This window comes from Vipera ursinii, assembly GCF_947247035.1.
Source record: "Vipera ursinii genome assembly, chromosome: 6".
NCBI lineage: Eukaryota > Metazoa > Chordata > Lepidosauria > Squamata > Viperidae > Vipera > Vipera ursinii.
This window is the reverse complement of record NC_139515.1, coordinates 3,717,809-3,733,212: the sequence shown is the minus strand read 5'-3', so window position 1 is coordinate 3,733,212 and position 15,404 is coordinate 3,717,809. Positions and strand designations below refer to the sequence as shown.

At 42.4% G+C, this 15,404-nt stretch overlaps 1 protein-coding gene across 1 annotated transcript in view; it reads right to left on the bottom strand.

Annotated features, from left to right (window-relative positions):
* Positions 1–588: 588 nt before the first annotated feature.
* Positions 589–15,404, bottom strand: part of LHFPL3 (LHFPL tetraspan subfamily member 3) — a gene marked incomplete at both ends in the record, with an annotated part of 131,971 nt that continues 117,155 nt past the window's right edge. The window contains one exon of the mRNA XM_083366536.1: positions 589–806. Within this exon, the coding sequence (XP_083222662.1) occupies positions 589–806 (218 nt within the window). The remainder of the gene's footprint in view (positions 807–15,404) is intronic.

Genomic DNA, 15,404 nt, shown 5'->3' with positions numbered 1-15,404 from the left:
ACCATTAATCTAGGTCAGAATCAAATCTGACCTAGATTATATTATACAGGTAATCTTCGATTCACAACACTTCACTTAGTGACCGTTCAAAGTTACAACGGTACTCAAAAAAGTGTCTTGCCACCGTTTTTCACACTTACGACCGTTGCGGCATCCCTGCGACTTACATTCAGATGGTTGACACTTACATTTATGACAGTTGCTGTGTCCCCGGGGGTCAGGTGATCCCCTTTTGCAGCCTTCTGACAAGCAACGTCCACGAGGGAAGCCAGATTCACTTAACAACCGTGTTACGAATTTAAGAACTGCAGTGATTCGCTTAAGAACCGGGGCAAGGGAAGGTCGTAAAATGGGCCAAAACTCACTTAAGAAATGTCTCACTTGGCAGCATAAATGTTTGGGCTTAGTTGTGGTGGTAAATTGAGGACCCCGTTCAAAGCGAGGAATCAATGCAAGCTAACATCGGTCCCACTTAAACCGCCTTCAGAAAGTAGCGAAGCGAGTCTATCTAACCGGAAACTTCCGCTGCCCAGATGAGGCTATAAACGTTTACAGCCCTCCAAAGTCAATTTCAGAATCCGAAGTTGTTCATTTAATTTGCTCCCTGACAGCAATTAGCGCCTCGTGTTTCCTATAAACGGCCACCTTGATGCCCCCTTGAAATGTCTCGTGTTGCGTGGTGCGAATCAGGAGGCGCCAAACTAACAGTTGCAGGATGAGCTTTCTGCACCAGGTAGGTGCCGAAGATTTCTGAGGCGTCAGCAACAACAGCAAGAAACAGGTCACTAACGGACTATTCCACGCATCTGGCAGAAATAACCGGAGGTGTTATGTTTGCGAAGGGAAGTGATAATTCCTCGTGCGAGAAAAACAAACGGGATGGTGTTAGGAATCGCAGGCGCCACACTCTGGAAATTGGGGAGTGGCCGATTTGCTAGGTCGGTTTGGTGATGATCTGGGTATAAATAGGGCTGCTTAGATGCCAAACTCTCCAACTAAGGGATCTTCTTCCCAACTAATGCACAGATAGTCCTCGACTTACAACAGAGCGTGTCATTAGCCAAAATTCACAGAGCAAGTTAGTGTATCTCATCAGAGTCAGGCAGGGATCAGATTCAATCTGGGTCGGTCACCGGGACCAGAGGTTTACAGGTGACAAACTTACAACGCTTTGTTTAGTGACCATTCAAAGTTACAACGTCACTGCAAGAAGTGACTTATCCCCATTTTTCACACTTACGACCATTGCAGCATCCCCAGGGTCATGGAATTTACATTCGGATGCTCAGCCACTGGTTCACGTCCTGGGGCCACTTTGCACATTTCTCACTTAACAACATAAATTAGGAGCTCAATTGGTTGCAAGTCAAGGACTAGCTGTTCCATGGAATGGAATAGAATAGAATAGAAATACAGAATAGAAATATAGAAAAGAATAGAAATACAGAATAGAATGGAATGGAATTAGAAATAATAGAAATAGAAATAGAAATAATAGAATAGAATAGAAATAGAATAGAATAGAATAGAATAGAATAGAATAGAATAGAATAGAATAGAATAGAATAGAATATATGGAGTGGAATGGAATGGAGTGGAATAGAATAGAATAGAATAGAATAGAATAGAATAGAATAGAATAGAATAGAATAGAATAGAATAGAATAGAATAGAAATAGAAATAATAGAAATAGAAATAGAAATAAAATAGAATTGAATAGAAATACAGAATAGAATGGAATGGAATTAGAAATAGAAATAGGAATAGAAATAATAGAATAGAATAGAATAGAATAGAATAGAATAGAATAGAATAGAATAGAATAGAATAGAATAGAATAGAATAGAATAGAATAGAATAGAATAGAATAGAATAGAATAGAATATATGGAGTGGAATGGAATGGAGTGGAATAGAATAGAATAGAATAGAATAGAATAGAATAGAATAGAATAGAATAGAATAGAATAGAATAGAATAGAATAGAAATAGAAATAGAAATAGAAATAGAAATAGAAATAGAAATAGAAATAGAATTGAATAGAAATACAGAATAGAATGGAATGGAATAGAATAGAATAGAATACAACAGAACAGAACAGAATAGAATTCTTTGTTGGCCAGGGGTGATTGGACACACAAGGAATTTGTTTCCGGTGCATAAGCTCTCAGTGTGCACACATACAACAACACAATAATAGGTCATAGATCATAAATCGCGGTTACAATGAACATGAATTTGGGCAAACTCTGGGAGACGATGGAGAGGAGCAGCTTGGTGCGCTGTGGTCCATGGAGTCACAAAGAGTTGGACATGACTTAGCAACTGAACAACAACACTGGCGAGGAGATGTGGGAGGTTTCCTTTGCCATAATAATAATAATAATAATAATAATAATAATAATAATAATAATAATAATAATGATGATGATGATGATGATGATGATGTTGGAAGGGACCTTGGAGGTCATCTAGTCCAACCCCCTGCTCAGGCAGGAAACCCTCTACCATTTCAGACAAATGGCTGTCCAATCTCTTCTTAAAAACTACCAGTGTTGGAGCATCCACAGCTTCTGGAGGCAGGTAGTTCCACTGGTTAATTGTTCTCCCTGTCAGGAAGTTTCTCCTTAGATCCAGATTACTTCTCTCCTTGGTGAGTTTCCATCCGTTGCTTCTTGTCCTGCCTTCAGGCGCTTCGGAGAATAGCTTGACTCCCTCTTCTTTGGGGCAGCCCCTGAGATACTGGAAGACTGCTATCGATATCAATTCCTCTATTCAGGATTCATGTACTGAATTCTGGGAATTTCCCCCTGCGGTCCCAAATCAACGCTCCACAGGGAAATGAATGACCTTAAAATTACTCCTACATCTCTGGATACGAAAGATGCACGAAGAGCTACATGTTGTTTCTGACACATCCTCCAGAAATATTCTTTGCTGTATACGTGGAAACTTTTAATATCACAGTTAACATTTCACATTTTATTTCGGGAGCATCTCCCGCCCGTCTAATATTTTAAAGAAATATCAGGGCTCGCTTATTAATTAGAAACAATTTAGCAGGTTGCTGTTGACAGCCGGTGCAATTCCTGAAATGTTTAGATCTAAGACAAGCTATTGTCAAGGGAAGAGAGAAATGGGTTGCATAAAACCTCTTTGATCTCGCAACTTTAATAGCTCGGAGGCCTTTTTTTCCCCCTTCCAGGCAGAAATGTTTGAAGGGGAAAAAAAAATCTTGATGATTAAAAAGGTACTTTTCTTAGTTGGCTAAGATATCAGGCTAAGATAATTTTAAGTAAGGGACCTGCTCACTTTCTTAAATGAGCGGACGAATCCTTTTGAAGAACTTTCCTACGGACAGAAACTCAACTATCTGATCACATTTGAGGTCTTCTCTTAGGCCCCCAGAATCAGAATTCCAGTCATTTTCAGCTCAGAAAATTTATTGCTCAAGACTGTACACACGAATCAACTAGTGGTCAGTGATAAATTGGCGCTAGATAAAAGTTAACATCAGGGACGCGGTGGCTCAGTGGGTTAGGACGCTGAGCTTGTCGATCAGAAGGTCGGCAGTTTGGCGGGTCGAATCCCAAGTGCCGCGTAGCAGAGCGAGCACCTGTTACTCGTCCCAGCTCCTGCCAACCTAGCAGTTCGAAAGCACGTAAAAAATGCAAGTAGAAAAATAGGGACCACTATGGTGGGAAGGTAACAGCGTTCCATGCGCCTTTGGCGTCTAGTCATGCCGGCTACAAGACCATGGAGACGTCCTTGGACAAGTGCTGGCTCTTCAGCTTTGAAACGGAGATGAGCATCGGCCCCTAGAGTCAGAAACGACTAGCACGCATGTGCGGGGGAACCTTTACCTTTACCTAAAAGTTAACATCAGGAAGTGGCAAAGATGCTTTTTGAAGAGGCACCTGGACTTTCTTTGTTTTTCCCTGAAGATAATAATAATAATAATAATAATAATAATAATAATAATAACAACAACAACAACAACAACAACAACAACAACAACAACTAGTTCCACTGGTTAATTGTTCTGATTGTCAGGAAGTTTCTCCATAGTTCCAGGTTGGTTAGTTTCCATCCGTTGCTTCTTGTCCTGCCTTCAGGGGCTTTGGAGAAGAGCTTGACTCCTAACAATATACAGGTATGCCTTGACTTACGACCACAACTAATCCTCAAATTTCCATCGCTAAGTGAAATACTCGTTAAGTGAGTTTTTGCCCCCTTTTAAGACTTTTCTCACTGCAATGATTAAGTGAATGACTTCCGTTATTAAGTTAGTAGCACGGTTGTTAAGTGGATCTGGTTTCCCCCGTGGACTTTGCTTGTCAGACTGTCGCCAAAGTGGGTCACATGTCCCCGGGGCACTGCGAGCGTCATAAATATGAGCCAGTTGCCAAGAGGCTGAATTTTGATCCCCTGAACCACGGGGATGCCGCAACAGTCGTAAGCGTGAAGAACGGTTCTAAGTCTCTCTATTCAGTGCCGTTGTAACTTTTGAGCAGTTGCTAAATGAACCGTTCAGACAAATGGCTGTCCAGTCTCTTCTTAAAAACTTCCAGTGTTGGAGCATCCACAGCTTCTGGAGGCAGGTTGTTCCACTGGTTAATTGTTCAAACTGTCAGGAAGTTTCTCCTTAGTTCCAGGTTGCTTCTCTCCTTGGTTAGTTTCCATCCGCTGCTTCTTGTCCTGCCTTCAGGTGCTTTGGAGAATAGCTTGACTCCCTCTTCTTTGGGGCAGCCCCTGAGATATTGGAAGGCTGCTATCATGTCCCCCCTCGCCCTTCTCTTCATTAAACTAGACATACCCAATTCCAGCCGCCGTTCCTTCTATGTTTTAGCCTCCAGTCCCCTGATCCTCTTTCTTGCTCTTCTCTGCGCTCTTTCTAGAGTCTCAACATCTTTTTCAGGTGCTTTGGAGAATAGCTTGGCTCCCTCTTCTTTGGGGCAGCCCCTGAGATATTGGAACACTGCTATCATGTCAAAACAAAAGCAAAGTCTAGAGACATGAAAATTGGAAATTCTCTAGATCAGGGGTTGCCAACCCCAGGCCCGTGGATCAGTACCGGTCTGTGGCATGCCAGCAACCGGTCCGCACAAACAAGTAAACCCCCATCCGCGGGATGCAGGCAACACACAAAACCACACTCTCTCCAGTCTGTGGGAAAGTCTCTCTCCACGGAACCAGTCCCTGGTGCCCCAAAGGTTGTGGACCTCTGCTCTAGATTGTTTCCTAGGACCTTTCATTGATTGATTGGACAGCCATTTGTCCGGAATAAAATTATGGGACCTCCTGCTTGAGCTGGGGGGGGGGAGGTGGACTAGGAGACCTCTAAGGCCCCTTCCAAGCTTGTTATTCTTGAGCCTTGGTGGAGCAGTGGGCTAATGCCTCCTTAAGTAACACCAGCTGCCTGCAATTAGTGCAGGTTCGCATCCCACCAGGCTCAAGGTTGACTCAGCCTTCCATCCTTCCCAGGTAGGTAAAATGAGGACCCAGATTGTTGGGGGCAATAAGCTGACTTTGTAATAATGCCGCTTGGGGTGTGTGTGAAAGCCCTAATAAGCAGGCATATACATAGAATGAAGGCTACTGCTAAGCTTGTAAGCCGCCCTGAGTCTTCGGAGAAGGGCGGGATATAAATGTAATAAAAATAAAAATAAAATAAATAAAATATTCTGCATTCAATAGTCTTTGGGCAAAAGCAAAGCAGCTGGAAGAAGTGATCCATCCCCATAGCATTTCCCCCTGCCCACAAAGCTCATTTATATATAACGGCAAATCACTGTAATTCTCAATCAGGCCATAATTATAGGCTACGGCCTCTTTAGTCTCTAGAAGCTTGTCCAAAGTCCTTTGTTGGGTTATCTTGAGCACTTTCTGGGCTTGGCAACCCTTTATTTGCGATTAATTGCATGCTGTTCCTAAACTCAACCAGGAAACTTACATTTCAGTGGAAAAGGGGGTTATAGAAAAGCTGACAGTGTGTATGGAGATACAGGATGCCGGTATCTCCATACCATGGGTCGAAAGCCATGGACTCTCCTGAAAATATCGAAACAAAACAAAGCAAAAGCAAAAAAAAAAAAAAACAAAAAAAAAACCCCCAAAACAAAACTATAAAGTTAGAATATTTGAACACAGGTAGTCCTCGACAACTAATTCTTCCCTCAATCATTCGAAGTTAAAACAGCACTGGGAAAAGTGAGTTATGACCGTTTTTCACTTTTAACGACCCTTTGCAGCATTCCCCGCCCCCCCCGGGTCACGGGCTTGGCAACTGACTCGTATTTATGACGGTCGCAGTGCCCCGAGGTCACGGGATCCCCTTTTGCGACCTTCCCGACGAGCAAAGTCAACGTGGGAAGCTTAACCATAAGTTAACGACTGCGGTGTTTCACTTAGCAACCATGGCAAGGGAGGTCACAAAACGTGGCAAAACTCACTGGACAACTGTTTGCTTAGCAATGGACATTTTGGGCTTAGGTGTTGTTATAAGACGAGGACTAGCTTATTGTCCACCCAGGATCTCTGACATAAATCAGATTAGGGAAGTTGCTTCTAAACTTGTATATGTCCCAAATAGCAGTGCTTTTTTTGTAAAAGAAAAAGGTGCCGGAACTCACACATGTCATACAACCCGCCTTGCCTACCCTACAAGGTTCCATCCAAAAAAGGTGCCGGAACTCCGTTCTGAGCGTTCTATGAGAAAAAAAAGCCCTGCCAAATAGTGTAGCTTTCACGCATCCAGCTCAGCCAGAATTTTTTTTTTCTTGCCATTGCATTTCATAAACTGTGGTTTACGATACTGGGCAAACCTTTGGGGCCATTTTGAATTTGAAGCACCCCCCTGGCTAGTCTGAAACCCCTTATTTTGGAGGCAGAATAGCCACAATATTTATATTTATATTTATTAAATTTTTATACCGCCCTTCTCCCGAAGGACTCAGGGCGGTGTACAGGGCAATAAATATTAAAATACAAAGGAGAAAAGTTAAAAAACAATTAAATAATTCTGCCCAATATATACAATAATTAAAACCATATTAAAACCCAGCCCCGAAACCCATCAGACCAGGCCGGCTTGCTCAAATAAATAGGTTTTTAGATCCCGCCGGAAGGAGCGAAGGTCGGGGGCCATCCGGAGCTCAACCGGCAAGCGGTTCCACAGGTCTGGCGCGCCCACAGAGAACGCTCTCCCAATGAACGTGAAGCTAGCTATTTTTAACGTTCACACTTACAACCGTGGTTGCAGCGTCCCCCGGGGTCACGTGATCCCCTTTTGAGACCTTTTGACAAGCAAAGTCAAGGGGGTGTGTGAAAGCCAGTTTTACTTGACAACCGTGTTGCTAACTTAACAACGGCAGCGATTGACTTTACCGCTGTGGTAAGGAAGGTTGTGAAATGGAGCAAAATTCACTGGACTGTCTTGCTTAGCAACATACAGTTTGGGCTCAGCCGCGGTCGTAAACTGAGGACTGCTGGAAACAGCCGGAAATGGAATATTCAGATTCAGTCTTGATTTTACAAAGGGTGCCCCATCCAATCCCATTCGATTGTTGTGCTGGATTTATTTTCGGGTGGATAAAATGCTGATTTCCCCCCCCCCCCGGCGTTCTTCTTGCCTTCTTCCTTTTTTGGCGGGCAATGTGGATTGAATCAAATGAATAAATAACAGATTATATCGTGGGGCCGACATTAATAACAGTTTTATTAGACTCTTCCTTCTTGGCTCCAGGGAACTGCAGATTACATCTCTAGATAATGCCTTACTGCTTGGTTGCTGGGTCCTCTAAATTCTGACTTAACGTCCCCCAGGTGTGCCATTCCTTTGTAACGTGGAGTGTAAACCCTTCAAATGCGCGTTTCCTTAATTACAGCCCGGAGCAATATAATCCAGGGGAAACTTTGCCACTGGAGGCTCAGTAGAACATTCAACGTGTTATTAGAAAAAGATCTGCTTTTTTTTTTTAAAAAAAAGGGGAGCTCTAGGTGAATCAACCCCCATCTCCATGATTTTTATAGCAAAAGAAGGGGATAGATTAAATTCTTCTTGATGTTGCTCCAATAATCAGAATCCTTTTTCCTAGGTCAGTGATGGCGAACCTTTTAAAGACCGAGTGCCCAAACTGCAAGCCAAAACCCACTTATTTATTGCAAAGTGCCAGCACGGCAATTGAATCTGAACACTGAGGTTTTAGGTTAGAGAAAACAACTCATACATTAACATCTTTTGTCTTAAAAGAAAAACATAATAACAAAGCTTTCGATTCAAACAACTTTTTACTGAAAGGTAAAAGTTTGCCTTTGGCATGCTTTTGAACAATGAATGTGATTTTTGCTGTTGTATGCCTGCTGATCATTTGTCTAACCTTGGCTTATACTTTGTAAGTTTGAGAGCAACACATGCAGCACTCAGGTCATCTGTTAGTCTGTTTCTGGTGTCAGATTTGATATAATTCAAGGCTGAAAACAGTGCGCTCGCTCCGGAGGCTTGTTTTGGCTAGGAAGGGGCTTGAGAAATGGCTTTTTCGGGCGAAAACCTAGCCAAAGAGTGAGGCACGCGTGCCCACAGAGAGGGCTCTGAATGCCCCCCTCTGGCACGTGAGCCAAAGGTTTGCCACCACTGTCCTAGGTAATTTAGTCCGGGGGAAACTTTTTACTCCCTCTTTTTTTTAATCACACCATTTTGTTTTACTGTTAACAGGTTAGGCTTGTTATCTTTTTAAAAACTCTACATAGGTTGTCCTCAACTTACAGCAGTTCATTTAGTGAGCCTACAAAGTTATAACGGCAGTGAAAAAAGGGACTTACGACCATTTTTCACACTTAGGACTGTTTCACGTCACCCTACGGTCACATGATCAAAACTCAGGCACTTGGCAACTGACTCCTATCTATGACGGTCGCAGTGTCCCCGGGGCCCTGTGATTCCCCTTTTGTAAACTTCTGACAAGCCGAGTCAATGGGGGAAGCCAGACTCATTTAACGACCGTGTTGCTGATTGAACACCCCGCAGCAATTCAGTTAACAACTGCGGCAAGAAAGGTCATTAAAATGGGGGCAAACCTCACTTAACGAATCTTTGAAGAAGAGTTTGGAGAAGGATTTGTTTGAAATAGTACAGGGTCTCCTGCTTGAGCAAAGGGTTGGACTAGAAGACCTCAACGGTCCCTTCCAACTCAGTTATACTATTACTGTTATGTGATGGATAATCCGTTTTCTAAATTAATTAATGAAAGAAAGAAAGAATGAATGAAAGAAAAAGAAAGAAAGGAAAAAAGAATGAAAGAATGAAAGAAGAAAGAAAGACAGAAGAAAAAATGAAAGGAAGAAAAAGAAAGAAAGAAAGAAAGAAAGAAAGAAAGAAGAAAAAATGAAAGGAAGAAAATGAAAGAAAGAATGAATAAAAGAAAGAAAGGAAAGAAAGAAAGAAAGAAAGAAAGAAAGAAAGAAAGAAAGAAAGAAAGAAAGAAAGAAAGAGAAAGAAAAGGCCAATAGGAAAATAAAGGTAAGCCACATATACTACGCTAAGGCGAGGGTTGCAGAGCACTTTAACAAACACACAAACGACAACTTCGCCCTTTTTAAATACGAGCTTGGGGAAACGAACATCTGTAGAGCCACACAAGGAATCTGGCATGCTGCTCAGGTCAACACAACCACAGCGGAAGCCATGCAAAGCTTTTTCTTGGCAGAAGCACACAGACATGCCACCACACAAGCCAGCAGCTCATGCTGAACACTTACATTGTGAGTTTCACACTCCCTTTGCCTTAAGCATTTCCATCTTCTGCGCAGGAGGAGACAAAACAAAACAGAACAGAAAGGAGAGCTTAAAAGGGCCGCCCCCCCCCCGCTCCTCCGTGCACAGGCCCCACAATTCATTTTCCAGCACGTGACCAATTGGTACGCAGGTAGTCCTCGACTTACAACGGTTGGTTTAGTGACCGTTCAAAATTGCAGCGGCTTGTTTTGGCTAGGAAGGGGCCCAAAAAAACAACAACAAAAAAGCAACTTTTGTGAATTACGACCGCTGCAAGCATTCCCACGGGTTACATGAGCAAAATTCAGAGGCTTGGCAACTGGCTCCTGTCTATGACGGCTGCGGTGTCCTGGGGTCACGTGACCTGCTTTGTGACCTTCTGATAAGCCAAAGGGGGAAGCCAGATTCACTTAACAACTGTTATATAACTACAGAGATTCTGAATTTGTCTGACATGGCATATAGGGTTTCCTGCCTGAGCAGGGGGTTGGACTAGATGACCTCCAAGGTCCCTTCCAACTTCTTCTTCTTCTTCTTCTTCTTCTTCTTCTTCTTCTTCTTCTTCTTCTTCTTCTTCTTCTTCTTCTTCTTCTTCTTCTTCTTCTTCTTATTATTATTATTATTATTATTATTATTATTATTATTATTATTATTATTATTATTATTATTATTATTATACAACTGGGGCAAGAAAGATCTTAAAAATGAGGCCAGATTCACCACGAATGTCTCACTTAGCAATGTAAATTATGCGCTCCATTGTGGTCGTAAGTCGAGGAACACCTGCATGTTGCCAATTTGTATATAAGTCGTCCCTGACTTACGACAGTTTGTTTAGCCAGCCTTCAAAGTTATGATCACACTGAAAACAGGGACTTGTGTACCAACATCCCCGTGGTCACGTGATAAAAATTCCCACGCTTGGCAACTGACATGTACTTATGACGGTTGCAGCGTCCCGGGGTCACGCAATCCCCTTTTGCGACCTTCTGACAAGCAAAGTTAATGGGGGAAGACGGAATCACTTAACAGCCGTGTGACTAACTTAACAACCGCAGTGATTCGCTTAACAACGGTGGCCAGAAAGGTCATTAAAAGGGGCAAAACTTATTGAGCGATGGTCTCGCTTAGCCACAGAGGTTTGGAGCTCAGTTGCCATCGTAATTTCAGGACCAGCTGTGTTAGCTTGGTAGGACTGCACGCATTATGCAAGCAATAAAACTTCTAAGGCAGCAGTCTTCCAACTTGGCCCTTTTATGACTTGTGGACCTCAATTCCCAGAATTCCTCAGCCAGCGTGCCTGGCTGTGGAATTCTGGGAGTTGAAGTCCACAAGTCATAAAAGGGCTGAGTTTGAAGGCCCCTGATGTGGAGGTTACTAACCCAAATGAGACGACTTTCCAGAAGACTACCTTATCGTTCCCATCTGAAAAATAAAAACAGGGAATTTTTCGGTCTGTATATTATTTTGCTTTAATCAACTAATTGCCTCTTGGATCAATGAGAGTTATCGTTTATAGCTTGGTAGCATTATAAAGGGAAGCAGACAATGATAAAACGGTTTGGTGGAAGTTGTAATTTGTTAACACCGAGGAGGAGAAGTTGAACACAGTAATTTGGAAACGTATCAGCATAGATTTTCTCATCTGTATTTTTTCCCTCTTGTCGTTCAGACTTTTTTCTCATCATCTCCTATACTCCCGCACTCTCAGTGCCCTTGCATTTAACCTTCCTGACAGTGAGGACAATGAACCAGGGGAACTGCTTACCTCCAGAAATCGTGGGTGCTCCATCACTGGAGATTTTAAAGAAAAGGCTAGACAGTCATTTGTCTGAAATGGTATAGGATCTCCTGCTTGAGCAGGGGGCTGGACTAGAAGACCTCCAAGGTCCCTTCCAGCTTCCATTCCATTCCATTCCTCTATTCTATTCTATTCTATTCTATTCTATTCTATTCTATTCTATTCTATTCTATTCTATTCTATATTTTCTATTCTATTCTATTCTATTCTTCATTCTATTACATTCTACATTCTATTCTATTTTCTATTCTGTTCTATTCTGTTCTATTCTACTCTATTCTATTCTATGCTTCATTATCCTATTATATTCTACATTCTATTCTATTCTATTCTATTCTATTCTATTCTATTCTATTCTATTCTATTCTATTCTATTCTATTCTATTCTATTCTATTCTATTCTATTCTATTCTGTATTTCTATTCTATTCTATTCTATTCTATTCTATTCTATTCTATTCTATTCTATTCTGTTCTGTTCTGTTCTGTTCTTATTCTGTTCTATTCCATTATTATTCTATTCTATTCTATTCTATTCTATTCTATTCTAGTCTAGTCTAGTCTAGTCTAGTCTAGTCTAGTCTACCCCAAAGCCTTATTTACCTTTTGCAATTTTTCATTAGCAGCCTTTGCCTGTTTTATATTTACTCCAAAGCTTATTAAAGAATAACAGAATTAACAGAGTTGGAAGGGACCTTGGAGGTCTTCTAGTCCAACCCCCTGCTCAAGCCAGAAGCCCCATAACCATTTCAGACAAACAGTTGTCCAATCTCTTCCTAAAAACCTCCAGTGATGGAGCACCCACAACTTCTGGTGGCAAGTCGTTCCACTGATTAATTGTTCTCAACTGTCAGGAAAATTCTCATTATTTTGAGGTTGATTAATTTCCATCTGTTATTTCTTCTCCTGCCTTCAGGTGCTTTGCGGAGAATAATTTGACCCCCTCCTGCTCTGTGGCAGCCCTTCAAAGTTTGGAATAATAAATGACTACACTCCAAAAGAACATTCTTCACCCTTTTGTCTTTCACTGTTCTTTTTAAATCACATGCTGGCTCCATGGGTTAGGACACTGAGCTTGTCGATCAGAAAGTCGGCAGTTTGGCGGTTCGAATCCCGAGCGCCGCGTAACAGAGTGAGCACCTGTTACCCGTCCCAGCTCCTGCCAACCTAGCAGTTCGAAAGCACGTAAAAATGCAAGGAGAAAAATAGGGACCACTCCGGTGGGAAGGTAACAGCCTTCCGTGCGCCTTTGGCGTCTAGTCATGCCGGCCACATGACCACGGAGACGTCCTCGGACAAGCGCTGGCTCTTCGGCTTTGAAACGGAGATGAGCACCGGCCCCTGGAGTCTATATCTTTCTCTCTCTATATATATATATATATTATATCAGCCTCTAATACTTTCCCCAAGATCTCTGAACTGGAAAAGGCTTCCTTTGCCTACTACATTTTAGAAATTTGGCTACAGCATGAACTCGACTTACCGCAGTTTATTTAGGGACCCTTCCGAGTTAGAAACGGCACTGAAAAAACGTGACTTATGACCGTTTTTCACAGTTAGGACCTTTGCAGCATCCGCCCAGGGTCACGTGATCAAAATTCGGAGGCTTGGCAATTCAACCACCATTCAAATTTAATGATTTAAAATAAATTTAAAAATATTTTAATTTTTGCCCCTTCGCATTTTGTTTTGCCCCTCCTTTGGCATCCTTTCTTTCATGATTCTATGTGACTGTTTCTTTGATAGTAAGGTGGCCACAGCAAGTTAGAATACACTAGAATAATAGAGTAGGAAGGGGACCTCTGAGGTCATCTAGTCCAACCCCCTGCTCAGGCAGGAAACCCTATACCATTTCAGACAAATGGCTGTCCAGTCTCTTCTTAGAAACTTCCAGTGTTGGAGCATTCACCGCTTCTGGAGGCAGGTTGTTCCACTGGTTGATTGTTCTAACTGTCAGGAAGTTTCTCCTTAGTTCTAGGTTGCTTCTCTCCTTGGTTAGTTTCCATCCATTGCTTCTTGTCCTGCCTTCAGGTGCTTTGGAGAATAGCTTGACTGCCTCTTCTTTGGGGCAATATCTTTGAGATATTGAAACACGGCTATCATGTCGCCCCTAGTCCTTCTCTTTATTAGACATGAGTATAAACTGTCCCAAAATGTCATTTTTCTTCAGAGCAGGAGCATGGCGAACTGGACAAAGATACGTATGTTAAAAAAAACAAAACACCTTTTCCTTTTTTTTGTTATCTTGTTCACCAGTTGACTTAAAAAAAAACCACCCCAAAAACCTCATAGTTGCCTGACCAGCCAATATTCGATATCTCTACCCACCCTCCAAAATTTGGCATGGGTTGAAATTCCACCTGTCACCCAGCTGTTTAAAATCGCAACCAACCTGCTAGAGGGGAACTGTGGAGAAAGTAATTACGTTCACGTTAGGACCTCAAAATGTCAGGTGAAATTACCCGGAATGACAGATATATCTCTATTGAACTTCCAAGGGTATGTGGATATCTCAGGAGCTTTCTCAAAGGCTTGTTGAAGGTGGAAAGATGCTTGAGGCCCTTACAGTAGAGCAGCGCATCTCAACCTTGTCAGGTTGAAGATGTGTAGATTTCAACTCCCAGAATCCCCTAGATATCAGTTGCGGAGCTGGAAAAGCCATGGGTTTCCCTTCCTTTGCAAAGCAAGCAGAGATCCTGTGCTTAATGGCCTGGGAAAGCTGCGAGGAAGACTTCAACCAGAGCTTCTTCCCTCCCAGAAGGACTGGTAGTTGAAGGTGTTAAAGAATTCAGGAACCAGCTGTTAGATGTGGCTGTGGACCTTCTAGAAGAATCCAGGATCAAACTGCCATTTCCGACCTTGGCTCCAAAGAACGGAATGACAGAGTTGGAAGGGACCTTGGAGGTCTTCTAGTCCAACCCCCTGTTCAAGCTATGCTATCCCAGACAAATGGTGGTCCAATCTCTTGCTAAAAACCAATAAAGGGGAATATTTGTAGCTCAGGGTTGAAATGAGGGGTCCCTTGGTGCTCTCTGAGCTGGGTTGTTTTCTCGCAGACGTTCCATTACCAAACTAGGTAACATCATCAGGGCTACTAAGGAGGGTTGTTTGCTGTATATAGAGCTGTAACTATATTAAATACCACTGTATAGTGCAACATTGAAGTGCACTATATTAGAGGCAGCGCAATGGTGAACAGAATGTGAAGGATGCGTGTACATAATGTATGGTTTTACTTGTGGTTTTTTACTTGCGTGTAGTGTACGCTCTGGACAGCCCTTAATTTCCTTGTGAGATACACAGTGACAGTAAAGATATTCTATTGCATATAAACCAAGAGAATATAAACTGCTTAGCAGTAGCCTTCATTCTATGTATATGCCTGCTTATTAGGGCTTTCATACACACCCCAAGCGGCATTATTACAAAGTCAGCTTATTGCCCCCAACAATCTGGGTCCTCATTTTACCTGGTGAACTTCAACTCCCAGAATTCCTGAGTCAGCCACGCTGAGGGAAAAGGGCGAGGTTTCCATGCTGAGCCATGCTGGCTCAGGAATTCTGGGAGTTGAAGTTCACGAGTCATAAAAGAGCCAAGGTTGCCTACCCCTGGCCTAGGCCTAGGCTGCTTTATGACTTGTGGACTTCAACTCCCAGAATTTTTTTTTTAAATCCCATTTATATCTCGCCCTTCTCCGAGGGCTCAGGGCGGCTTACAATCTAAAGCACAAATCAATGTGCTTAGCAATAGCCTTCATTCTATCTATATGCCTGCTTATTAGGGCTTCCACACACACCCCAAGCGGCATTATTACAAAGTCAGCTTATTGCC